The sequence below is a fragment of the Protopterus annectens genome, chromosome 2.part2 (assembly GCF_019279795.1).
Source record: "Protopterus annectens isolate FY-2018-M chromosome 2.part2, PAN1.0, whole genome shotgun sequence".
NCBI lineage: Eukaryota > Metazoa > Chordata > Ceratodontiformes > Protopteridae > Protopterus > Protopterus annectens.
The window spans coordinates 540,489,927-540,515,717 of record NC_056730.1 but is presented as its reverse complement, the minus strand read 5'-3'; the positions used below and the strand labels follow the sequence as shown (position 1 = coordinate 540,515,717).

Sequence of the window (25,791 nt, the reverse complement as noted above, 5' to 3'; positions counted from 1 at the left end):
GAGATATCTATACCAAGCAATTGCAGCCCCCAAACATCTCCAACGCCCAAGTGAGAACTGCTCTCTCCAAAGCAAAAACACAGCATCCATGGGACCTGATGGTGTCCCCGGCTGTGTGCTCCACGAACTCAACGAGGAATTAAACCCACAGCTAGGACAGCTGTTTAATCATAGTCTTACCTCTGGATACGCACCCAGGAGTGGCGCACTGCAACTGTGGTCCCACTTCACAAAGGCGGTGCCTCCACCGACCCTGGAAATTACCGCCCATTAGCTTGACAAGCCTTATCTGCAAAGCCATGGAGAGGATCATAATGGACCTCATAAATAAAGACATAGGGAATTTGCAGACTTTGGATCCATCCCAGTTTGGCTTTGTCAAAGGCAAATCATGCCTTCTAAACTTGGTTGACTTTTTCGCAACAGTCACCAAAGCCATTGATGAGGGAAAGGCAGTCCATACAGCCTACCTCGATCTGGCGAAGGCCTTTGATACAATACCCCACTCGGGTATCATTGAAAAACTCATCAGCTTAAATGTTAACCCATACATCACAAGATGGGTTGCAAACTGGCTGAGTGACAGAACCCACAGGGTCAGAGTTGCTGGCGCCATGTCAGACTCAAAGCCTGTCACAAGTGGTGTACCACAGGGCTCAGTCCTGGGCCCACTCTTGTTTGGCATCTACTTTTCCAGTACAAGCAAACACAGGAGGGTTATGGCTGACAAAGTTTGCAGATGACTGCAAACTGAAGCCATAGTAGAAAACACATCTGACACAGATATCCTTCAGAAGGGTCTCACAGAAGCGGATAACTGGTGCCAGAGCCATGGCCTAAAGTTAAATGCCAAAAATGCATAGTCATACCCTTCGGGAAAAACAAGGTTACCCTAGCTACCAAATAGGTGGCAATCCACTGAGTACAGAAGAAGTTATCAGGGACCTGGGGACCCAGGTTGATAGTAGTCTGTCATTCGACACCCATGTAGCTAAAGTAGTTAGGAAGACCTTCTACATTGCCCACCTTATCATGAAGGGATTCTCATCTAGATCAAGGGAGGTCATAGTCTCCCTATACTCATCACTCATCAGACCAATGATTGAGTACAATGCCCCATTCGAATGTATCTGACCCGACACTTGCAGCAGCTGGAGAGGCCACAAAAGTTCCTCACCAAAAGGATAAAGGGTCTCAAACATCTGTCCTATGCTGCCCGACTGAAAGAACTCCAGCTCTATTCAGTCGCCACCGCTTGCTCAGAGGTGACCTTTGCCTAACATACAAGGCCATGTCAAACCCAGATTTGATGAATATGCTTCACCTCAAAAAATCTAGATCCGTCAGAGCCACAAGGGCGGGAGACTTAAACCTCGACACGGCTATTAATAGGACGTGCTGGAGGGATAGATTCATCACCCAAAGACTCCCTATGCTGTGGAATAAAATCCCGGTATATGTGAGGCAGAGCACCTCGCTGGCCTTGTTCAAGAGAAATCTTGACCAATGGATGGGAGATCGCAGATATACCCCAGGGATTACCTCAGTGTCACTGCTCAACAGAGGCACAGCAAAATAATGGGTATAGTTCCCCATACTAAAGGGGTGGCGTAAGCCACAAAACTATGGGCTAGGCTTGTAAATGCCCTCGGGCAGATAGCCTAGTATGAACCTATGAACCTATGAACCTATGATGTGGGGATCTACACTACCCACCTGCTGCTTCAAAGCTGGTATTTAGGATATTATAAATAAACAGAGATCTCTCAGGGTAAGGTACCTGCTATGTCCCCAAACGAAAAATGTCAATATCAAGGTGCAGGTACTCCACGACTATCGAAGCCAACCATCAAAGTCTAATGAAGCGTCCAGAGTAGACATGAAAGCGCTAACAACCCATGGAATAAAGTTTTTTTGATGTTCAAGTATAAAAAAAATTTTATTGATTTTTTGCTTTTTTTGGTTGATGGTTGGCTTCAATAGTCGTGGAGTACCTGCACCTTGATATTGACATTTAGGATATTATCATGACCTGCCAACCCCTTCATGTCTTTGGTCATGCCTATCTTAATGAGTTGTTGGCTTCACAATGACTGCTCTGCCTACTCTACTCAGATAATAAGAGGCTGATTAAGGGCACTGAGAATGTTGCTTTTAGACATCTGGAGAAGATCTTCTTCCCCCAAACATCTATGCTGTGACTCTCCAGCTTGTTAGCTGTAGGAGCTGAGTGCTCCTCCTTCACCAACCTAAGGAGTTCCGTTGAGGCGTGTTATTCTAGATGGATTATGATGCCCTATAACTTTTATTGGAATTTTAAATCATTTCTAATAAACAGAGCCATTCTGTTGATTTTAAAACATTACATTTGCTATTCTTTCACTGTCAGATTTGTTTGTTGTAAAAAAAAAATTCCAAACAATGTTTCCTGAGAACAGAGCTGATTTAGATCTTAAAACAATTATTATGAATTAAAGTCTTGCACTCAGGCTGTGAAAGACTGTGGGAGGACATGACATTAACTTACCGCTGCTTTCTCAATTGACTCACTCCTTTTATATCTGTTTCTCATCTCTTCTTCATGCTCCCTCTGTTGTTGCTCCTGTGTGAACAGAAAGTACTCCATTTTATATAGGTTAAATGTGGATATTCTGTTCTGTCCATCAAATAAGAAAATGCAGATATTGCACTAGTTTTCTTTATAATACCTATATATACTATATAAATTGAGCAGACCCATGAGACATTCAGGTGCAGCAGTGCAAACAATATTTGAGTTGAAACTCAAAAGGATGCTAAATGTAGAAAGAATAACACAGTACTGCTGCAAAGATTTATTTCATTTTTATTTGCATGAAATCTGGACAACAGCAGGTGAAACCATTCATCTTGCATACGTTTCTTAAAGAACTTTGCCTTCTTCTGTTTTGTATATTAATATTTATTCTCTTTATACTGTGTTTTACTTGTATTCTGCTTTTATAGGTTTATAGATTGGTACTAGGCAAGGGTGCCCGCAGGCAGGTGCAAGGGGGTGCACTTGCACCCCCCTGGAATTGGCTGACTAGATAATTTCAAACAAAGTTTTTTTTTTTTTTGTGCGTTCTTCTTTAAGAAGTCTGTGCTAACAGTCCAGTCGCGGGCGTGCGTGCTGACATCATCAAGTCTGTGCTAACAGTCCAGTCGTGGGTAGGCGTGCTGACATCATCGCTGTTTGAGAGCGGGAACTTGGAACGGAAGATAGGACACCTTCAGGTAGAGGAGTTTGAGAGCGGGGACTCAGACGGATTATTCGGGAACGGAAGATGGGACCCGTTCAGGTAGAGGTGTGTGTGTGTGTGTGTGTGTGTGTGTGTGTGTGTGTGAAATGCCCCAGGTGTACATGGTGGTGGGTAGAGAATAAGGCTTGAACCCTGTACCTTGGGCCCAAGTGGCAAGAGCCTGAATTCCCTACCCACCACCATTTGTAAAAATATTGCAGGATTTTCCCTCATACTTTTTCTGTTCCTCATAAAATCTGTGGTTTCTGCATTTGTGTCCTTGTTGCCTGACAGCTAAATGTTATTACCTGGTTTTATTCTTGGCTGTCTGGAGTGTTTCTCCCTGGGCCTCTGCTAAAAAAATTTGCTTTTTTTTTTCAAAGTCAGACTTTCCTGGTTAATAAATGTAAATGGACACATTTCAATATCGGACTTCATATTCTTCAGAAAGTGTATGGTAACAAAAGCAAGCTTTTATTCTAGCAATTTTCTAAGTGTACAAGATGGATATTTGAAATGTATCCCTGTGTTTGGGACTGTATTCCCCCCATTATTGGCTTCATCCAGGTTTTGTGCTAGGGTTGAGAGTTATGGTAAGAATTGAATTCACTGAATATGTTTGGGGCTGTATTCACCCAGTATTGGCTTTGTTCAGGTATTTATTGGCTTCATCCAGGTATTTATTGGCTTCATCCAGGTTTTTTGCTAATGTTGAGAGCTATGGTAAGAACTGATTTCACTGAAAATGTTTGGGGGCTATATTCTCTCATTACTGGCTTTGTCCGGGTGTTATTTGCTAAGAGGTTGAGAGCTATGGTGAGAAATGAATTCACTGAATGTTTGGTGGTTGTAGTCACCCATTATTGGCTTTGTTCAGGTCTTTTGTGCTAAGAGGTTGACAGCTGTGCTATGGTGAGAACTGAATTCACTAAATGGTAAAGTTTCAGTCTTCCTCTTTCACAAAACAGCTGATTTGGCATAGTGGTATGTTGCTTTGACTGTTTTGCATGGGGTCCCCTGAGTTCAAGACATGGCAGTGAAATGTATGGTGGTAACGCAGCATTTTATTCTAGCAACTTTCAAACATTATACAAGCAATGTTTAAAATGTGTCCCTGTTGTTTGGCCTTTTGCCCCCCCCCCCCCAATAAATTTCGGCTTTTTCCAGATTTCTTGTGCTGCAAAGTTCAGAGATACAGCTGAGTGTCGAGTAGATTTTACAAGGAGCTGAGAGCTGCAGGGGAGCAAAAGTTTAGTGCTGATTATGTTTAGCCTGCTTGCATTGTTAATAGCACAACAGATAGTGTACTTGCTTCAGATGCTGAAGGCTGTGGGTTCTACTCCCACAGTAGGTAAATGCATTGCTGATGCTGTATTGTGTTGTAAAGGGGGTGGATGCTGCAGTCCTTTTGGCAAAGATACCTAGTAACTATGAACCTGTTAACAGTTTGCTATCCATTCTCTATTGCGGTATTACTAGCTTTTCATTTTTTTACTGCATGCAACAAAGGCAATTTATTCTTCAAGGGTAACAGGCACTTTATTTGTAGATTAAACAATGACATATAAAGTGTTTGCTAGCAGCAACCTCTATTAGTTACAAATTTCTTCAATGTGGATTTTACTACACAGATTGTGTATATTTTTTACTGATACTGGTGGACTTGAGTAGACTTTTTATGATGGAAATGTTCTGAATTGGGCAATTTTGTCATTGGTGGATGCTTTTTATTTCTTTGTTTACTGGAAAAATTTTCAAAACAATAAATTTAAAATGCCCTTTAACAACTGTACTGTATTGTACAAGGAATATAATGTAATACAGTCAGGAAGGTGTATCAAAGAGCATGTGTATGTTATGTTTGAGGGGCCTATGATTTTGAAGACAGCCCAGAGTTAATATTTGCAATTGGCAAAATGTATTTTCTCTGAAAGTGGGTTTCAGTGCTGTTTCAGTGCATGTGAGTTTCAAGGGCAGAGAAGTATTAATGTTAGTCTATTTTCATTGAGACTGCATTGCTTTAACAGATATGTATTAGGGTTTGTGCTGTAAAATGCAAAATAAAACTTTCAAATGAAATCCTAAATCATCGCAGAAGTAAAGCAGTATGCACATTAGTGTTTATGGTAAATGGGGCAAAATAACCAAGGAATGGGACATTGGAATGGCTGCAGGGGGGGGAGGCTCCATTTGACCATGATTTTGTGAGGGGTAGCAAACTCAGACAGCACCGGTTGAACTATACCTCTCAGTTGTCCATATCTTTGCAGAATTAATAGATATTTGCTGCTTATTTTTGGTTTGTTTCTCATAAAATTTGTGGTTTTCTAGCAAATAATTTAGGAATGAAGCCATTAAATGACAGACATTGAGTTTCAGATGTCATAACCTTCAGAAAAATGCATGCTAATGCAAGACTGTCTAAGTTTATACAAGAGCAATTTTAATAGTGTTTGTATGTTCCCCAATATATTTGGCCTTGTTCAGATTTCCTGCATTAAGAGGTTGAGAGGTACGTGCAAATCACTTTGTAGATTAGGAATATCCAAACATCTCAATTGTCCCCAATTCTGGCTCAAAATGTTGCTCTCCCCTAATAATCCCTCCTCCAAAATGGCAATTTTGGAAGAAAATGTGGAGGGTTTACAATTATAACTGTAATGATCAGTTATAGATTACCTTTATTTCAGAAATGCATGTGGATGCTCTTATTTTGTTAGCTGCTTCAAGTTAACTGTTAATATTAAAAGGTGTCCCTTTTTGACAGGTATTTTGCATCACATTTTGGTCTGTTTTTCATAAAATTGTGGTTTCTGGCAAATTAGTGGCAAGTCATTAAAGATTGAAGTTAGAAAATAATGGCAGACATTTGAGTTTCAGATTTTATACCCTTCAGAAAATTTGTACTAATGCAAGATCTACCTGTTCTATTAAGTTAATAAGAGCAATATTTAAAATTGGCCTTATTTTTGGGCCTGTGTCCCACTTCTAGTTCTATGTATGGCTTTGTCCAGATTTCTTGCTCTGAAGTTGAGAGGTAGGAGTGTCAGAGCCATCACTGTCAGCCAGAGACATTTCAAATTATGACATACTTATTGCACCCCAGCCCCCATTGTAGTGGCTCGGGATGTGTCCAAGGAAGGCAAGAAGCAGTTATGCAGTAAGTGTGCAGAGTATTCCCCATCCAAGGTAGATCACAAATATGACCGTGGCTTTTCATCTGTCCTTGATTTTGCAAAATGTTCTGGTTTTCTATCAGATTTTATATTGTTGATTTATGCTTCTTATTATTCAGGAACTGCATGCTATCACAGTGTCCTGTTGCTCTGTTTAAGTAGCCATGGTTTAATGAACATCAGGTAAGCTTGTCGGTGATTGTAAGATGCAAGTAAGCTTTAGTAAGCTTGTCGGACATTGTAAGATGCAAGTAAGCTTTAGTAAGCATATTGTTAAAGAATTGCCAGCATTGAAAGCCTTTTCGTTGTTGCCATGCAGAGAATATTTACATAGCTAGATAATGTATAAGCCTTGGGTATTGAAATGCATATGACAGTATTTGTAATAAAAGGACAGGATTACAGTATTTTCAGAAGCTCGTTACATTTTATTGCAGACCAGTGTCTTATAGCAGTGTCTGTGTGTTAGTACACTTGTAGTTGGGTGGCTTTAATGGTATATGGTAAATAAGCATTGCTACCTTACTTAAAAGCCAAGCCCTGCAACAACTAGCTCTACAATGAAGTCAAAACACAATAGCTCTGGTGGGTAAATGTACTCTGTAGTAATCAAAAAAGGCAAATGTTTGAAATGACTACAGCTTATGTGCAAACACAATAGGTAGTGATGAAACAATGCTCTGCTAAAAATGCTTTAATGCTCCACATTGCTGAGCTGCAATCACTAGCTACCAGGATTTCACCCACTTCAGATCAAGCACGGTGCCGTTCAGTGCAACCTTCCCAGAACTAATTCAAGTCTGACCAGAATTATTTGGTGTGTGTATAAGAGGGAGGTAGCATACCCCTCAGCTGTCCAGATTTTTGCCCCATATTCCTCTTAAAAGGATTGAAGTTGCTAAATAATGAGACATTTCAGTTTTAGATGTCATGTCATTTAGAAAAATGCATACTAACACAAATCCTGTTACTCTTGCAATTTTCTGAGAGCCATATTTATAATTTGTCCCTATTTATTTTAGGCTTTGTCAAGATTTTTTGCACTAAGGGTGAGGCCTTGAGGGGTGTGGTATCTTTGTAAGAGAGAGAGAAAGTGAAATGCCCAAGTTAGAGTTAGCAGGTGGAATTTTCAAGTGCATTTTCAAGGAACTGTGAGTTTTAAGGGAAGCGAAGTTCACTGCTGCTCATGCCAAGTCTATTTACAATGTGCAACCATTTTGTTTAGCAAATGGTATCTCTATTGTGGTATAAAGTTTTAAAGCTATGTTAGTAGCACCACAAGTAGAATACTTGCATCTTAATGTAAAGGCTTGAGGTTCTATTCCTACAGCATATACATTTGTATGCTGCAGTCCTCAGGATGTCCTCCTTTGGATGAGATGCCTAATAACTATGAACCTGTTTTTCAGCTTGTCATCCATTTTCTATTGCAATATACCAGCTTACCATTTTTTTAATTTAACATAGGCAATTTATTCTTTGACGGCAGCAGGCACTGAATTTGTAGATGAAACACTGAAATATACAAGTGTTGCTGTATAATACAAGGGATATAATTCAATTATATATTATAATACAATCAGGTAAATCAAATAACTTTTGCATGGCCCTAACGGTGTGCAAGGAGCCTATTGCTTGAAAACAGTTCAAATGTAAATAACCTGCCACTGGCCAGATGCATTTTCTTTGAATGTGGGTTTCAATGCCGTTTCATTGAATGTGAGTTTCAAAAGTAGAGAAGCTTTAATGCCAAGTCTGTTTTCATTGTAAGACTATTGCTTTGTTTAGGTTTAGTAAATGTCTCAGTGTTTGGGCTATAATGTTTGAAATAAAAGTTGTAAATTAAATCCAACTGCCTGTAATCATTGTAGAACTAAAGCATAACACAGTATGCACACAGTGTCTACAGTAAATGGGGAGAAATAGCCAAGTAATGGGACACTGGAATGGCTGTGTGGGCGGGGCTTGGGGTGGATGGATTTGGGCGGGGCTGTGTTGGCAGGGGGCGGGGTGAGCTATGTGGGTGGGGCTCTGGGTTTGCACCCCCCTGCAAAAAATCCTGCGGGCTCCCTTGGTACTAGGCTAATTGCCCATGTGGGCCATTGTAAGCCTAGCCAATCACCCCATGTAAGAATGAAACTCTGCACCCTGTGTCTGTAAAGTAAACACCTTAACTATTATGCCAACCTCCCACCCAAAACATAATTGGTTCACAGGTAGTTACTAGGCATGCAGTCCAGGAGAACATTAAGGAGCCTAGCCCACATTCCCAACCATCCCCAAGCACTGTCTGACTAAGTGGCTTGCTCATAGTCAGACAATATGCAAACAAAGGCTGACAGAATCAAAATCTGCACCACAGAAAGCAACTTGTTAATGCTCATTGCCTTAAAGCTGTGTGCTATATGCATATTTAAACTAGGAAAGAGACCACAGCTGTATTTCTCGTAATTCACACAGAAATTAGAACAAGTGAATTAAGGTTAATTACTTATGAACTGAGAGTGGAGCTAGGGACTAAACCTATTTAAGGGGTAAAATAAAACATTTCAAGTCTTTATGAGAAAAGCTTACCCAGACTCTACTACAACTTGCTGTGAGGAAAATATTACATTGTTTTTGCTTTTTCACATTTTGTATTGCTTCATTGCTTTCTTCTGTTTTGCATATTGTGATTTATTTTCTTTATACTGTATTTTACTTGTAGTCTTCTTTTACTTGCATGTTTAAACCAAGAAAGAGACCACAGCTGTCTCTTGTGAGTCACATAGAAATTAAGTTTCCCCCACCCTCTCACTCTGCAGATGTTGTGTTTTTAAACTCAACTGACTTTCTAGTTACCTACCCTTTATTTTAATTTGACCACATATTTCCTTCCCACTCCTCTTTTATTAGTTATTGTGAATAAGCACAAAATTATAATTTTTGTGAAATCACTAATCACTCCCCTTCAGCTATTTAAATGTATCGGCCATCCCACTGCATTTCATAGAACCAGAATACAAGTGCCCACCCCCTTCCAATGTATATTGCTCTTTAGAATGAGTGGCTTTCCACTTAAATTGCTTAATCCTAAATTGGCTCCTTTTTCATATCTAACTGCTTAGTGCACAATGCATCTCTTAAAATCTTGAACCATTTTATTCTATTTTACCTTTAAACATCTAATCCAAGACCACCAATTATTAGAGAGTTCACATTCTACCTCTCAGTAGTCATCATGGGATTAGTGCTTTTGTTTTGCTCCGTGAGAGAAGGAGCATACAGACATTATCTCCTGGAGAGGGCTGATCACCAGAAAGCTTAATATGGACTTCATAGGTACCTGCTTGAAATTTGTGTGTATATTTTCCTCCTTGTGAGAGAAGGAGCAGACTGCATTGATTTCTGACTGTTTCTGATTGGGCAGTGCTATTCAAGGCATCTACCAGGAAAAGGCTACAACAAACCTAGAGGCCCTTGCAGCATCTGGGACAAGACTGTGGACTATTAAACAGCCTTTGACCTGCTTCTCATTTTGGGATTGGTGACATTGTTTTTCTTCTGATGAGAGAAGAAATAAAGGAACATTGTATCCCTGCAGCTTGAAGTTGTGGTGAGATGAGCACTAGTACTAGCTAGGCAGTAGCTGTTCAGGTGATTCCCCTCTTTTCATCATTCTTGACACATTGATGCTTTCTTTTCAGTAAATACTATTTGGTTTCCTGCTGTCTAACCTAACTTCAGAATATCTGACTAAATACTTCATCCATAAATCATCAGGGTCTACTTATTAATTTCCCATTAAGTGTTTGGCAGTCCCCATATAGATGCAAACACCTTGAGATGACATGTTTCCTATAAAAGCACCATTGAAATTTCACCAATACTGAGTTGCACACAGCACAACTAAACTGCAGTGACAAGCACTGCCTCAAGCATTGCAATGGATTCTCTTGACATCACTTACATTCTCACCACAGCCGTTTAATCAACAAAAAAGGGTTTGTTGCCATGGATGTGAACTTTCCCACTATCTCCATTACCAGCTTGGCAAATATGGGCATCCTGAGGCAGTGTAGAAATTGCCTCATGTTTACTGAAAACCAGTTAATTCTCAAACAAACTTATAAAGTATGTGAGAGATTTATTTACACTATGTCAACGGAGGGAAAGCGCTCACATAAAAGCACTCAATGCGAATAAGGTTGTCAGTAGTACACACTCTGCACCAGACACACACAATTCAAAGCAGGCACACAGACCCACATATGCTGAGATACTTGAATCTAACTTTCCTAAACCCCAAAAACATAGTAGACAAAGTACACACAACAACTACCCTCAGCAGCCCCAAATACAATCTTTCAAAACAACACCCACATCAGCACATATAGTCACATCTCATAGAGCCTCTACTTCTAAGTCCATAAGGCAAACCACCACACAATTCAACATTCTGTTCATTGGACACTCCATTAAGAGATACACTGATGCCCTTCTCATCGGACTGAGTACGTTGAAAGTCATGGTCAGTTGTTTATCAGGGTTCAGGAACCGCCACATTATACACGCACTCATGTCATTGGACTACAACTGCAAGTATGACACAGTCATAGTCCATGTGGGTGTAAATGACCTGAGAAGTACCTCCCTAGACTATATGGAGAGACATCATGGAGCTCTTGGAATATGTGTCCCAGGCTGGTATGAGCCTAGCACTGAGCAGCATTTTACTTTCTCCAAGGATGATGCTACAATACAAACAAAAGATGACTGACTTTAATAATTGGCTTAGTTTCTGGTGTCATTCTAAGGGGGTGCAATATTTGTCAGCAAGGAAGGAGATGGTCAACTGACCACACTGCTTTGACAGGGATAGTCTGCACCTCTCCCCTTTAAGCTTTTGAATATTAGGTAAAACAATGTCCTCCCCCATAGTGTCATTTTTAGGCAATGCCTAATGGAAATTTCTTCCAGCATAGCAAATCAAGACCTAGAAACTCTAAAGGTTTTACTGCTCAGTGCTAGGAGTCTAAACAAAAAACTCCATTCCCTAGAAGCTATCCTTACCCTAGAAAATACTAACATCTTTGCGGTCACTGATACATGGTTTAAAGCCATGGAAAGCAGATGGACAGTGCAAGGTTATAATGCCTTCCACACATTAGACCAACTACTATACAGACAGGGACTAAAGGTGGAGGTGTCATGATTTTACATAAAAAATGAATATACCTCAAGGCTGGCCATACAGGAGAAAGCACTTGAGCTTTTCCATGTTCAAATCAGCATAGGCAAAATCCCACACCACTTCCTTGCAAGCCAACAGTCCCCCTCCATGGCTCAAGAAACCCATACCATGTATTTAAATTTCTTGGAAACACTCACCATCCAACGGAATGCCATATTCATGGGTGACTTTAATTACCCCCACTATTAACTGGTAATCATATACAACACCAAATGTACAGGCATAGAGATTCCTGGATTTTGTAAACACAAACTCCCTGGGCCAGACTGTCAATACACCAACCAGGGGTGCAACAATACTGGATCTGGTCCTCACTAATATGGGAGAGTGCTGCACACACCATAGTATAGTGTAGTGCCTTTTCTGGTAAGGTCAGACCACAAAATGGTCTTCTTTCGAGTTAAAATAAAACTTGGAACCCCAGCTAAAACTGGAATATTCAGAAACAGCTCCAAGGCTAACTTCCTACCGTTGAGTGATAACCTGGCAAAATTTTAAGCCTCCATAAACCCTAAGAACACTGCTGCCTATATGGAATAATTCACAGAAACCTTATACAAGCATGTTAATAGCTGCATAGAAGCAGCTGTACCCAGCAGGAAGAAGTACAGAAGTAAATAAAAAAAAATCCACCCTGGGGGGATCACAATATCAACATGCTGTATAACAGGAGGAAGAAAATCATGGCAAAAATTAGGAAGTGCAGCACCCAGCAGGATAAAAGCAGTCTCATCAAACTAAACAAACAACTCAGAGGGTAAATTTGGCCTCTCAGGCAAAGAACAACCACAAGGCATTCATTAGCCATGTCCACAACCTCAAAAGCCCTACCCCTGTGTGCAGAGCTTATTGTTAATAGGGCTACCTCTACTGAACCAGAAGATATAGCAATCCTACTAGCCAACAAATTCATCTTCAACTTTACCCATCTCCCTACTTCAACATTCCCTCAGGAAATACCATAAACTATAGCTCCCCTCGTTATCACTAAGGAATGGGTCCTTACTGCTCTTTCTAAGGCCAAGAACACTGCATCAATGGGCCCAGACAATATTGCAGGATGTCTTCTAAATAGCATGAAGCATAACCTATTAGACCCTCTGGAATTGCTATTTAACTGCAGCTTCTAAATAGGCTTTGGGCCTCATGAATGGAGAACAGCAAAAGTTATCCTTCTGCACAAAAGTGGACCATCTACAGACTCTGAAAACTGCAGTCTCATATGTCTCACTAGTCTGATATGCAAAGTCATTAAAATAATTATCATGCAAATGATCAATAATGACTCAGGAAACCTCCAAACACTGGATCCTTGGTTTTGTAAAGAGAAGGTTATGTCTACTCAACCTGCTGGACTTTTATGAGAAGGTCACCAAAGCAATGGATGAAGATAAAAATGGTTCACACTGCCTACCTTGACCTGGCCAAGGCATTTGACACAATATCCAACTTGGGCATTGTGGACACACTCAAGAGGTTAGGTACAGACCCTTATGTCACCCGATGGATAGCTAGTTGGCTCACAGACAGGACCCAGGAAGTTAGAACTTGGGAGTCCTGCTCTACAAAGAGGCCTGTCACAATGGAGTTCCTCAGGGATCTGTCCTGGGACTGCTTCTTTTTGGCATTTTCTTATCTGAAGTCAAGCTCAAAGCCAATGCCCTCTGGCTGACTAAATTTACAGATGATTGCAAATTAGGAGCTGTCATTGAATCCCCCACTTACACAAATGTTCTCCAGGAAGGGCTGACACAGACAAATAGCTAGTGTCAGAGCCACGGACTAAAACTAACTGCCAAGAAATGCGGAATAATATCCTTTGGGAGGTCATTCACCCCTGGTAACTATCATATTGACAACACACCCCTACGAGTTGACCCAGCAGTCAGGGACACGGGGACACACACAGACAGTCATCTAGCCTTTGATGATCGTATGTTTATAGTACTGAGGAACTCATACTATGTTTTGTAACCTATAAACAAAGGTATGGCATCTAGGATTAAATAAGTCATTGTTCCACTGTATTTGGCATTCATCAGACTGATCATTGAGTACAATGCCACCTTTGGTATGTCCCCCATCAGGCATATCTGACAACTGTTAAGCCCACAAACGTTTCTCGCTAAAAGAATTTATGGCATAAGTAACATGTCCTCTGCAGACCGCCTCAAGGCCCTATCCCTGTGTTCTGTCTCCTAGAGGCATTTGAAGAGAGATTTGTACATGGCATACAAAGAATTGTCAGACCCTACTTTGATGGATTTTCTGCATATGTGCAAAACAAACAGCATCCAAATTACCCATTCTAAAGACTTAAACCTTGCCTGTGCCATAAACAGGACCTACTGAGAGATAGTTATGTATCCCAGAGACTAACCCTTCTCTGGAACAGGCTCCCTATCCATGTGAAGCAGATTTCCTCCCTAACCCAATTTAAGTGTAACTTGGACAATTTTATGGGGAACAGGAAAATTCATCCGTGGTTTGGCACCTGTGTCTTTACTGGACATGGGCAGCCTGTAAATGGTTAATTTCTCAGGCCCCTGGTTGTAAATGTTTCATCTCCCTAGCCCCTGCTTACACTTATCAAGGTTATGAGAACTTGTGAGAGATTTGGGATGTATGGCTAAGCTTAAAAAGGCCTTTGTGGTCATTAGCCTAGTGCACACCTATGAACCTACAAACTAGTTACAGATTATCTACACCTGTCATTCCTTTATACTTCACATTTAGAAATGCCTGTGAAGATGTATTTGGTTAATGATATATTGACAGTGGAAAGCAGGTGCTGTACAGTTAACTATAACACAATGCTTGGTGCTTGCACAACCAGCAAATGTTACTTGTCCCTCTGATGACACTTACCTGATACTACACAACCATTATAATAAAACACCAAACTAGATATGCATCATACTGCAGAAGAAGCATCTGGACTTTTCTCTTTTCATTACAAATAACGACTCATTAATGTACAAAACTGTTCTAGTTTGGCCTGCAGCACTCTGTGTGTGGTCTTTTTTTTTTTTTTTTTTTTTTTGTTAAGTAAAACCTGAGCTCTGTAGTGTTCTGTTCAGGCACAGTATAAACTGTAGAAACTGCTTGCTACATTTGTAGCAAGCAGTTTGCTGCCCTATAAAAAGAAGAACTGTATTTTTTTTAAGTATAACACGAGTTCTGTAATGTTCCAAGCAAGCAGGGTATAAACTGTAGCAACTTCTACTTTTTAAGAGAAGAAATTATTATTATTGTTTTAATAAAATATATTGAAGGAGGTTTGGGTCAGGGCACAGAAATGGGACTTGAATGGCTGGGATAGGAGGAATGAGGGGGTGTCATGCATCTGGCCACCTAGTTGGTGTGCCAGTAGAAAGAATGTCCTTTTTTTTCACTTAAAGAACTAAGGGGTGGGGTGCTCATTTATACTACCATTCCAAGGTGCTGATTGAACTAGCTATAATTCTGAGTAAAACACAGGTAGATAGGGTTCAGCTAGCAGCCTAGGTGTCAGAGGCCATAGTGCATCAGTCTCAGCTCTCATCCTTGAAGGGAACGGAAGTGCATTTCAACTGTACGTGAATCCCCTCATTGACACCAGCTGCTTGTCTCACATCCTTAACAAATTAAGATATTGAAGATTTGCTGCCAAGCTGTTCTATGAGGGTTCTAAATACAGTGCCTCTCCTCTGAACGTCTGTGGTTAGAATTTCCAAGAACACATAAAAAATGGGACTTCTCAAAGCAAGGCTCATCGTGTTTTTCCTCCGTCATTATGTTACCTCATGACGGGAGGAGTTTATGTGTGTGAGAGACAGAGAGAGAGAGAGAGAGAAATAAATACAGCCATACTCAGTTCATATTTGTTTCAGAGACATCTGCACTTGGATATAACTGTAGACAGCTCTTTCTCACAAAACACAACTATTGTTGAACTGTAGTAATTCATGTATGTCACTTTAACATTTAAGAATAGATGTTGATGTACATAGTATACATCATCTTAATGTCAGTGTATAATGCATCCAATCTTCTGGATTAAACTGCAGGGAACTAACCTCTTTGATCCATATCTTGTGGGTTTTGGTCAAAAATACTTTGTCGTGCCATTTAGTTAGTTACCCCAAAGTTGATTCTCCTAGAAGCCATTATGGCTGTAATACCTATGGCAGCATTTCTGTCACACTACAACACATGCAACTGAGAATAATCTTCCATCATTATATTCTCCATTGCCTAATTATGCCAAATGTATTACTACCTAACTTCATAAGAAAAAAAAACAAACAGTCCACAAGCATGGCAGGCAGAGTAATGTGAAGTACAGCCTGAGGCAGGGTAACCCACAGGGTTTTGTGTTAGGACCTTACATTGTATAGTACAACCTGAAACAGGGTAACCCACATGGTTCTGTGTTAGGACCTTACATTGTATAGTACAACCTGAAGCAGGGTAACCCACAGGGTTCTGTGTTAGGACCTTACATTGTATAGTACAACCTGAGGCAGGGTACCCCACAGGGTTCTGTGTTAGGACCTTACATTGTATAGTACAACCTGAAGCAGGGTAACCCACAGGGTTCTGTGTTAGGACCTTACATTGTATAGTACAACCTGAAGCAGGGTACCCCACAAGGTTCTGTGTTAGGACCTTACATTGTATAGTACAACCTGAAGCAGGGTAACCCACAGGGTTCTGTGTTCGGACCTTATATTGTATAGTACAACCAACCTGAAGCAGGGTAACCCACAGGGTTCTGTGTTAGGACCTTACATTGTATAGTATAGTACAACCTGAAGCAGGGTACCCCCACAGGGTTCTGTGTTAGGACCTTACATTGTATAGTACAACCTGAAGCAGGGTAACCCACAGGGTTCTGTGTTAGGACCTTACATTGCATAGTACAGCCTGAGGCAGGGTACCTCACAGGGTTCTGTGTTAGGACTTTACATTGTATAGTACAACCTGAAGCAGGGAACCCCACAAGGTGCTGTGCTGGGACCATAATTTGGAGAGTACAACCTGAGGCAGGGTACCCCCACAGGGTTCTGTGTTAGGACCTTACTTGGAAGAGTACAACCTGAAACAGGGTACCCCACAAGGTTTTGTTTGAGGACCTTACTTTGTGGCTTATAAACAGAAGCAGTGCACCCCACATGGTTCTTTGATAGGACCTTACTTAGAGTACAACCTGAAGCAAGGTACCCCACAAGGTTCTGTGTTAGGACCTTACTTTGTGGAGTACAACCTGAAGCAGTACACCCTACAAGGTTCTGTGCTAGGACTTTACTTTGTGGAGCATAACTTGAAGCAGGGTACCCCACAGGGTTCTGTGTTAGGACCATATTTTGAGGAGTTCAACCTGAAGCAGGCTACCCCACAACAACAGCATGGTTAGGGTGGGGCAAGAGAGACAACTGCCCCAGGAGCTAAGTGTCAGTGGCCATGATCAGTCATCTGTCCCCCAATTGCTGTTCAGTGCAATATCAGCATTTAAGAGCTAGTAATGCATTTGCAGCCAAACCTGAGCACTGTAGCACTCCATGTGCTGTCTAAACTGTAGCAACAGCTTGCTACATTGTAGTAAGCAGTCTGCTAGAGTTTAAATACACACACACACACACACACATATATATATATATATATATATATATATATATATACATATATATATTTATATATAAATCCTGAATGCTGTAGAGCTCTGTGCAGGCAGAGTATAAACTGTACCAACTGTCTGTTACATTTGTAGCAGGCAGTTTGTTATAGTTTAAAAGAAGATTTTTTTTTTGTTACTAAAGTATGAGGAAGGAGAGTCAGCAGCAGGGTACAGAAACAGGACCTGAATGGCTGCAGCCAGAGGGGGGATCGTGTCATGCATCTGGTCACCTGATTGGTGTGCCAGAGGAGGGAAAGGGATTTTTTTTTTCATTTGAAGAGCTAGGGGTACAGACTGGGTTGTGATTGTCTGCAGGAAGTATCCTGTATGTTTTTCCAAAGTCATTTTTGCTCTTCACTTGAAGAACTGAGGGGGTAGTGTGCAAGTTTGTGTGACTGGCACAGGGCACTGGCTGAGCTAGCTACACTTTTGCACCACAGGATTCTGTGTTAGGACCTTACTTTGAGGACTACAACGTAAAGCAGGGTACCCCACAACATTCTGTGTTAGGCCCTTACTGGTTTAATACCTATATCATGGATACAATCTCCAGTAACTTCTTGCCTTCTACAACTTAAGTAGAAGGTACTAAGAAAGAAAAATAATTGCTAACATTAAGGTCTGTGACATTTGAAGGAAAAACTCAAGCTTTGTAAATTAATGGGCCTGACATAACAATTCAGTTGACAATGCCATGCAGAGTAATGCCACATTTTTTTTGGAAGAAAAAAAAGATGATTACAGTGTTTTTCTAAGACTGGAAGCCGTGAAACTGAGAGCGTGAGTGAGGTTAGGGAACTGAGAATACTTGATTATCATACTTAAGAAATATGTCAACATAGCTTCAAAACAATCAGATGTTCCCCAAGTTTTTATAAAACTTGAACTCCATGGTAGCTACATTTGCTTATTAACTTGGTAAAATCAAAGCTAGAATGCAACACTGCACACTAATTACCTTATAAGAAGAGTAATATTTTAAAATCAAGAGCATAATTCATTCAAAGACTTTTCACAAGAAAGTTGGGTAACATCATGGATCTAACATATTCTCAAATGTTAAAAAGTTGAGGTTCTCACTGAGATATAGAAGAATTAGAGTAGCCTTATAAATGTTCATAAAGCAGTAGATGATGCTTACATGTACGAATGCATGGGTATGAATAACATTATGACTACTGCACTAAAACTATGACAAATGTTACGCATAAATAATGGTTTTCTGAAAAGACTGCAGAATTATAGAGTTTACTGCCTAAGAACTTAGTAACAACTGGTTGTTTGGAAGAAGTTAAATTGAGATAAAGATTATGGGTTTAACAAAATGTAGATAATCTAGATGACAGACTTTTAGACAGATGTCCTTTTGTGAAATTTTTAACCGATTGATATAAAGAACAAATTCCCAAGAGATACCTTTTTCCGTTACTAAGAAAGATCAACTGGGTGTAATTGGAATAGGGAGGAATAAAGTTAACAAGTTTTTGCTCAAACTAAAGAGATGAACCACCCTCTAAATTCCTGTATACTTTATAAAATCTGTTTTCAGCTAATGCCCATACAAATGAGTAATTATTCATGATATTTATCAACCTTTGTGAGGGATTCTAAAATCATTTCACCCACAAGGTTACCTCTGTCTAACAGCTTAGCATCTACAGAAAAAATCTCAACATGCATATTCCTATGTGCCGTACCTACTCTGATGTCCTTTACATCATGTGACCCTTAACTGGCATACTCACACCACAATTCCCATTTTCTAATCTTTTTTCAAACAATGACACCCACCATAATTAAAGAAAAAAGTACAGGACCAAAAAAGAGCTCATTACAATGTAAATGTTCTTGTCTAAATTACTCTTGTTGATTGCAAAGGGGAATGGGGAGAAATAATATGAAACATGCTTGAAAAGTTCTCTCAAAATCTATGACTACAACAAACATTCACAAATAATTGATCTCCACCTTCAAAGAGTACTCAGATGTGTGATTGGCAAATACAGGATATTTACGTGGGTTACAATAATAATAAACATGACAAGAGTAAACACATGGATGTTAGGAATGGGGGGAAGATGGGTGAAGGCTGCCAGCCTAGTCAAATAGAATTTGATACATAATTATGTCATTTGTATATATAAATGTAAAATACAGGCTTGTGTTCTTAACTGAAACAAAACACTGTAAAATGTGAACTTCAAGATTGTAGCAACATTGCCATCTGCTGTAAGGAAAACTAAGCCAAGCATTTCAAATGTTCTTTGAAGTAAAATTATCTAAATAGTGGTGCCAAAGCAGCTGGCTGAGCACATTCTTTCTTATTGTCTTAACTTAACGAATAATTGCTAGAGTGTGTACATGTGAAATGTCTTTTATTGCTGTAGTTTCCTGAGCAGATGTTAGATTGCTAAATAATGCAGTTTGTTGGCCTGGGAACTCCAGACTAAGTGTCAAAATGATGTAATGTGTATACTGGGAAAACCTAAGTGTCAAAATTATATAATTTAGGAGGGTATAGCAAAGATGTTTGTTAGTGAGTTTAGAAACTACTGTTCAGAGAGAGACTGTGAGCATTTTGATCTTGATATCAAAAGTATCAGCACTCTGCCTGCTGTCATGCAAGTAGTGTCTTAGAAGTATATTTTCTTGTAGTATATCTAGGAACTTAGAAGAAAGTTAGACAAGTGTTTTTCTGTTATATCAGAACTTTCCTACTGTATTGTTTTAAGTTTCTGTGTGATCTCTGAACTCTTAGATATCACTGTGGTGTAATAGAATTGTATTGTGTTTTAATTATTTATTATTAAATATTTAAAAAAAAACTTTACCTGTGGCTGGTTTGTGTAGAGATAAGTACGCTCTGGAGTGCATTGCATATTTATAGAGTTTATTGTAATAAGCCACTCTAATAAGCCTTAGACTGAATAGTCACATTACCAACTGGATAACAATATTGCACAGTAATAATTGGACACCCTTTTAAGGGCCTTTGGGTAGCTGATAAGTATTAGCTGGTGGTGGCAGAAATTGCTACCATATAGTCTGGGTAAAGGGGCACAGCTAGAGAATCTGTATCAGTCTTTCCCAGGAGTGTCTGTGAAGTTGTATAAATACTTATATCAAAGTGTGTGTGGTGTGTCAGCTACCTGGGCAGGGACACGAAGCACTAGTGGGACAGAGAAGGTACTGGAGGTTACCTTGCCAGCTAGGCTGAGATCTGGACTCTATAGCTGTGCCAGTGGGGAGTCTTACTGGGGACCTGGAGAGCAAGGGAGCAACCAATCCCAGATTGACTGTGATCTCTGTGTGCACTTAAGGGAAATTGTACTTTACTATGTGTATTTGTTATCCTTTCCTCTTATATGAGACACCCTCCCTGGTGTTAGTGATGAGGATTGAGGCTCCTTGATTGCTGGGTCAGGGCACGGTTGTCACAATGCTTATGGAAAAGTGTCTTGATTCTAGAGTGCAGAGCCAAAGTGCTTTGTAAAGCTGTACAGAAAAGACTAAGGGGATACAGTGAAAAGTCCAAAAAAACATCAAACTCACATTAAAGCCAACAGGTTGTGTGGCCTATAGTACTGCAAAGAGGCCACGGGGACATATGGTAACAGAAAACATTCATTCTGGCAGCTGACTTTTTGCAGCCTGGTAAAAAGAAGGTTAACACATGGACCTCTCAAGATGCAAAACTGTAGTTTCCAGTGTACACTAGAAGTATGACACGGGCATATGTGAGCCTCTGAGACAAAGCTCTCAACCTCTTAGCACAACAAATCTCGACAAAAACAAAAATAATGGGGGGACAAAGCCCCAAAAATAGGCACACATTTTAAATATTGCTCTTATAAACATGGAAAGATGCTAGAATAAAAGGTATTGTGTTACCATGCATTTTCTGAAGCATATGAAGTCTTGAAACTCAAATGCCTGTCATTAGTTAGTAAATTCATTCCTCTCTGATTTGCCACAAAAATCCAGAAACCACAAATTTTATGAGGAGCAGACCCAAAATATGAGGCAAGAACCTGAAAACTCTGTGAAAATCTGGACTGTTGAGAGGTATGCTCTAAGAATATATCAAAAGTTGAACAAAATGGCAAACAAAAACATTTGAGACTACATTTGGAAGAAAACTGTGATTAGTTCTTAATGTGAAACTGTCCCTGTGGAACACCAAAGAGGACTCTGTGCATGACAGGATATTAAGGTCTGAGATACTACTAAAGCAGTAATGGTGAAAAGTTCTTACAGAAAATAAACCTTAGAGCTGCAGAAAAGAAACACTTAAAAATGCGTTTTCATATCAAAACATTCAGGTCCTGACAGGAAATCTGTTTTCTAAAGGAAAGTCTCAGACCCTCTCAAAGGTCTGACCTCCTCACAATTCTGGAAAACCAACATGGATAAAAAAGGTACTATCAACAGTGTACAGGTACCTCTGACCTTGGTCTACCTGGATGGGAATGGGAGCCAGGGAGCAAGCACTTGGTCATGTCAGAGAATATTCTTGCTTATGTTCTAAGAGAGAATGATTTTGATAATGAATTTGACAATGCAGTATCTTGAGCGCAAGATGTTACACACAGGCAGGCATGGAAGCAAACACAAGGGGAAAGCAGTAGGGAATACCCAGCTGGGACACACATTTATTTGGGGCTGGTGATATGGATACTTCAGATGAGAATGAGGTTAGTGGCAGCAAAATAGGAAATGAGGTATAGCACGTTTTTTCCTTGGAAGGTGGTAGTCATTCAGAATTCAAGGCACCACTGGCACAAGGTACCAGCCTTTATATGGTAAAGGAACTTGGTGGGGGGTCAGCAAGAAGGATTTGAGGCAGGCTAAGTTCTTAGACCCCCACTTTACAGGAACAGAGGGTAGCAGCCAAGGAGGCATCTGATATTCCATGACAGGAAGACTTCATATACAAGGCTGAAGGGTTATTATACAGGAAATGAACCCCTAAAGGAGGGATAAAATGAGAAGTAATACAGCAGTTGACAGGTCCCAGGGCCTATCAACAGGCACTTCTGGCCATAGGCCATTATATTCTTTTTGTAGCCCTTATGTTCATAAAGCATACTAAAATGCAGCTTAACCAGAATTTTTATTTGCTGAGGATTTAAAGGATGTAACGTGTGTAATCTTTTGAACTTCCATCTGTAAATGAAATGAAATGAAAGGAGAAGAAATGTATAATGTACAGCATAACTTTCTGCAGTTTCTCAGGAATTACTTAATTACCTGTATATATGAAAGTCAAACCAGGTTTGGAGTCAGGTAAACCAAGAGCCATAAGAAATACAATCACAATATACTTCAAATAGACAAATGGCCAGAAATGTGAACTGAAGAAGAGAATGGTATACAACAGTTGATAGATGTATACTTTTGTATTGTTAGTATCTCATTAACTGTATTGGAAAGAACTATTATATATATGATATATATGTTATTATTATTATTCGGGTTCCAATTACGTTATCAAAGTTCTGAAACTTCTAACACCAAAAAGTCGAACCCTTATGTTCAAAATGTCAGAACTTTGATAACGCTAAAAAAATAAAAAATATAAACAAAAAAGACAGAATGAAGTCTTGCAAGCAGGGAGGCAAGTTCCCCTGCACCCCCCACACCCCTCCTCTTTAAATATAACAACTCCAAGATTGCACTACAGTGTGGTTTCCACACTGTAGTCCAATCTCGGAGTTGGTATATTTAAAGAGTGGGGGGTGTGGGGGGTGCAGGGGGGCTTGCCCCCCCACTTGCAACAGTTAGGTAGGTTTTAGGTTTGAATTCTTGAAACTTCAAACATCTGAGTTCGATGTTCTCAGGTTCAAGGTTTCAGGAATTCGACAACGTAATAGGAACCCTTATTATTCAGCTGCTTTTACTGTACTTGGGTTTCTTCCTAGTTTATTCCTTTATTTTGCTTAAGTGTTCAACTGCATTTATTCTACTGCATTTATTACTGCGTGCTAGTAGCCTAATTAAATTATAACTGTTATTCTAAACCTCTAAGTGTTGGTTTAAGCACTTGGGCTTCAAGCCAGTTATTTTAGATTAAGAAGGTTTGTGGTCTACACTCTTGTGGTAGGACAGGGTAACCGCTGCCTTTCTGAGCTGGAAATTGCTGGCGAAGGATTATTGTGGCTGTTGTTCTATGTGCTTTTTTTTGGTTTAAGGAATTGGGTTCCAAGCCAGTTATTTTATATTAGGAAGATTTGTGGTTGAAACTCTTGTGGCAAGAGAGGATAGCCTACTCCTTTCTTAACTGAGAATTTCTGGTTGAAGGCTTATTGTGTCTGCTATTCTGAAAGTGTCTTAGTTCTGGTTTAAACACTTGGGCTCCAAACCACTTATTTTGTATTAGGAAAGTTTGTGGTCTAGACTCTTGTGGCAGGAGAGTGTAACCTACTCCTTTCTAAGTTGGGAGTTGCTGGTGAAGGCTTATTGTGTCTGTTATTCTAAGTATCATTCTGGATTAAGCACTTGGGTACCAGACCAGTTATTTCACACTAGGAAGGTTTGTAGTCTACACTCTTTTGGGAGCATTGTACTGAATTGCTGCTTTATTTAAACTGTTTTTGGCTGCTGTGACTGCGATTTTCTGGACTTTGAATTTCTAGTACTTCTGCATTTTACAGCATAGTCTAGATTAAGCAAGCAATCTCCTGTGTTATCTGAAGCATCCACTGTCTGCGTCTGAAAAATAAGTATAATTTTTTCTTGATTTGCACTTTTTGCATTGTATTTTACTGTGTGCAATTAGTTTTTAGCTGCATTTTACTGTATTTTTGCCGTTTCCTGCACTTTTAGCCTAGCATAGACTTGGTTCATATTTGCTAGACCCAGTCTGTTTTTACAGTTTCTGAGCACTAATAGAGCTTTCCTCCACAAAGGAGGGCCTCTCCCTACACCCTAGTTAGAATGGAGTGTAGCTACGGACCTATCTGAGTGATGGCTGTTGGATCAGGGCCCAGTCTAGTGTGCTACTGTTGGTCAGAGTGTTGAAATCAGTTTAATTTCATTGCTACTTGTTGCCTGCATTAGCTTGGGTTTGCATGGTGCGCACCACCCGCATAACTGTGCATTACCATGCAGTGGAGGATACCATGGGCAGTTAGAGATGCAAACTCTTAGATAGAAAATCTTCCCTTAGTCAACTGCTTGAGCTCCATCAGAGGTTTGTTGCTGTTGTGCTTCTGCCCAGTTAGACACTCAACTGAACCTTTGAGATTCCTCCGCAAGTCTTACCCATTGAGCCCCTCGCAGTTTAGAACTTTTTCCTGTCCTTTAGCCATACCTGGTCCTTCTAGTCCCTTCCCTGTTACTGACTGCAGTACTTTACCTAGCATCATGAATGGACAATTTCCCACATTTCTCCAGCCAACCTGATTGACATGGGCATCGAGAGGCAATGTAGTAATTGCCTCATGTACACTGACAACCCACTTCTCCTAATTCACACAAATTCAATATGTGAGAGATGTATCTATAATAAGAATCTAGAATTTACTGCTCACAAATCAGTATATCAGATACTGAGCAGGATGCCAGCTCACACACTTTATCTCCTGCTCCATCCACACATACAACACCTAAACCTACATATGCAGAGGTTCTCACTAGAAGCTTACCTAAAGATCAGAGACCTCACAAACATATACACACTTCACTTAATACATTCCCAGTAAATAACAATATTCATACAAATGCATGCACCAGTGTTTCACCAAACATACCCCTAAAGCAAAACACAAAATCAAATGTTTTAGTCATGGGTGACTTCATTGTGAGACACACAGATATCCCACTCACCAGGATGGATAAGGAAAAGGTCACAGTCAGCTTGCTGTCAGGTACCAGGATCCACCACATCACACAAGCACTCAAGTCTCTCAACAACAGGCGCTGTTATGACTCTGTCATAGTCCATGTTAGTGTGAAAGACTTGAGATGCACCTCACTGGACTATATGAAAAGTGAAATGACTGAGCTCTCTGATTATGTGTCCCAGGAGGATATGTCCCTACCTTTAAGCAGTATTCTACCTTCACTTAGGATGATGCCTCACTACAGACAAAAACATGATTGACTTCAATATTTGGCTTATTTTCTGGTGTCATTCTAAAGGGATCCAGTACCTGTCAGCTTGGAATGTTATGGCTTTCAGCTACTGGCTAAGACTTTTGCCTCCCCCATAGTGCATTTTTTAGGCAATGTCACAAAAACAAAATTCAACAACATAAAAATATCCTCAAAAATCAACCTTAAGGTTATGCTGCTAAATGCATTCATTGGAAGATGTGGACATCTATACAGTCACAGAGACCTGGTTCAAGCACATAGAGAGCACCTCAGCCACACCAGGATACAATACCTTCCACACATTCAAACCACTAAATGAATGCATGAAAACTAAAGGAGGAGGACTATCAATAATCATCAAAGATA

General features: G+C 40.1%; 1 protein-coding gene across 4 annotated transcripts in view; it reads right to left on the bottom strand.

The window, feature by feature from the left end:
* The window catches only part of LOC122795706, a 1,598,363-nt gene that overhangs the window by 343,365 nt on the left and 1,229,207 nt on the right, over nucleotides 1-25,791 (bottom strand). For all 4 annotated transcript variants that reach the window (XM_044064005.1, XM_044064007.1, XM_044064006.1 and 1 more), the window contains exon 9: nucleotides 2,528-2,602. In XM_044064005.1, the coding sequence (XP_043919940.1) occupies nucleotides 2,528-2,602 (75 nt within the window). The remainder of the gene's footprint in view (nucleotides 1-2,527; nucleotides 2,603-25,791) is intronic.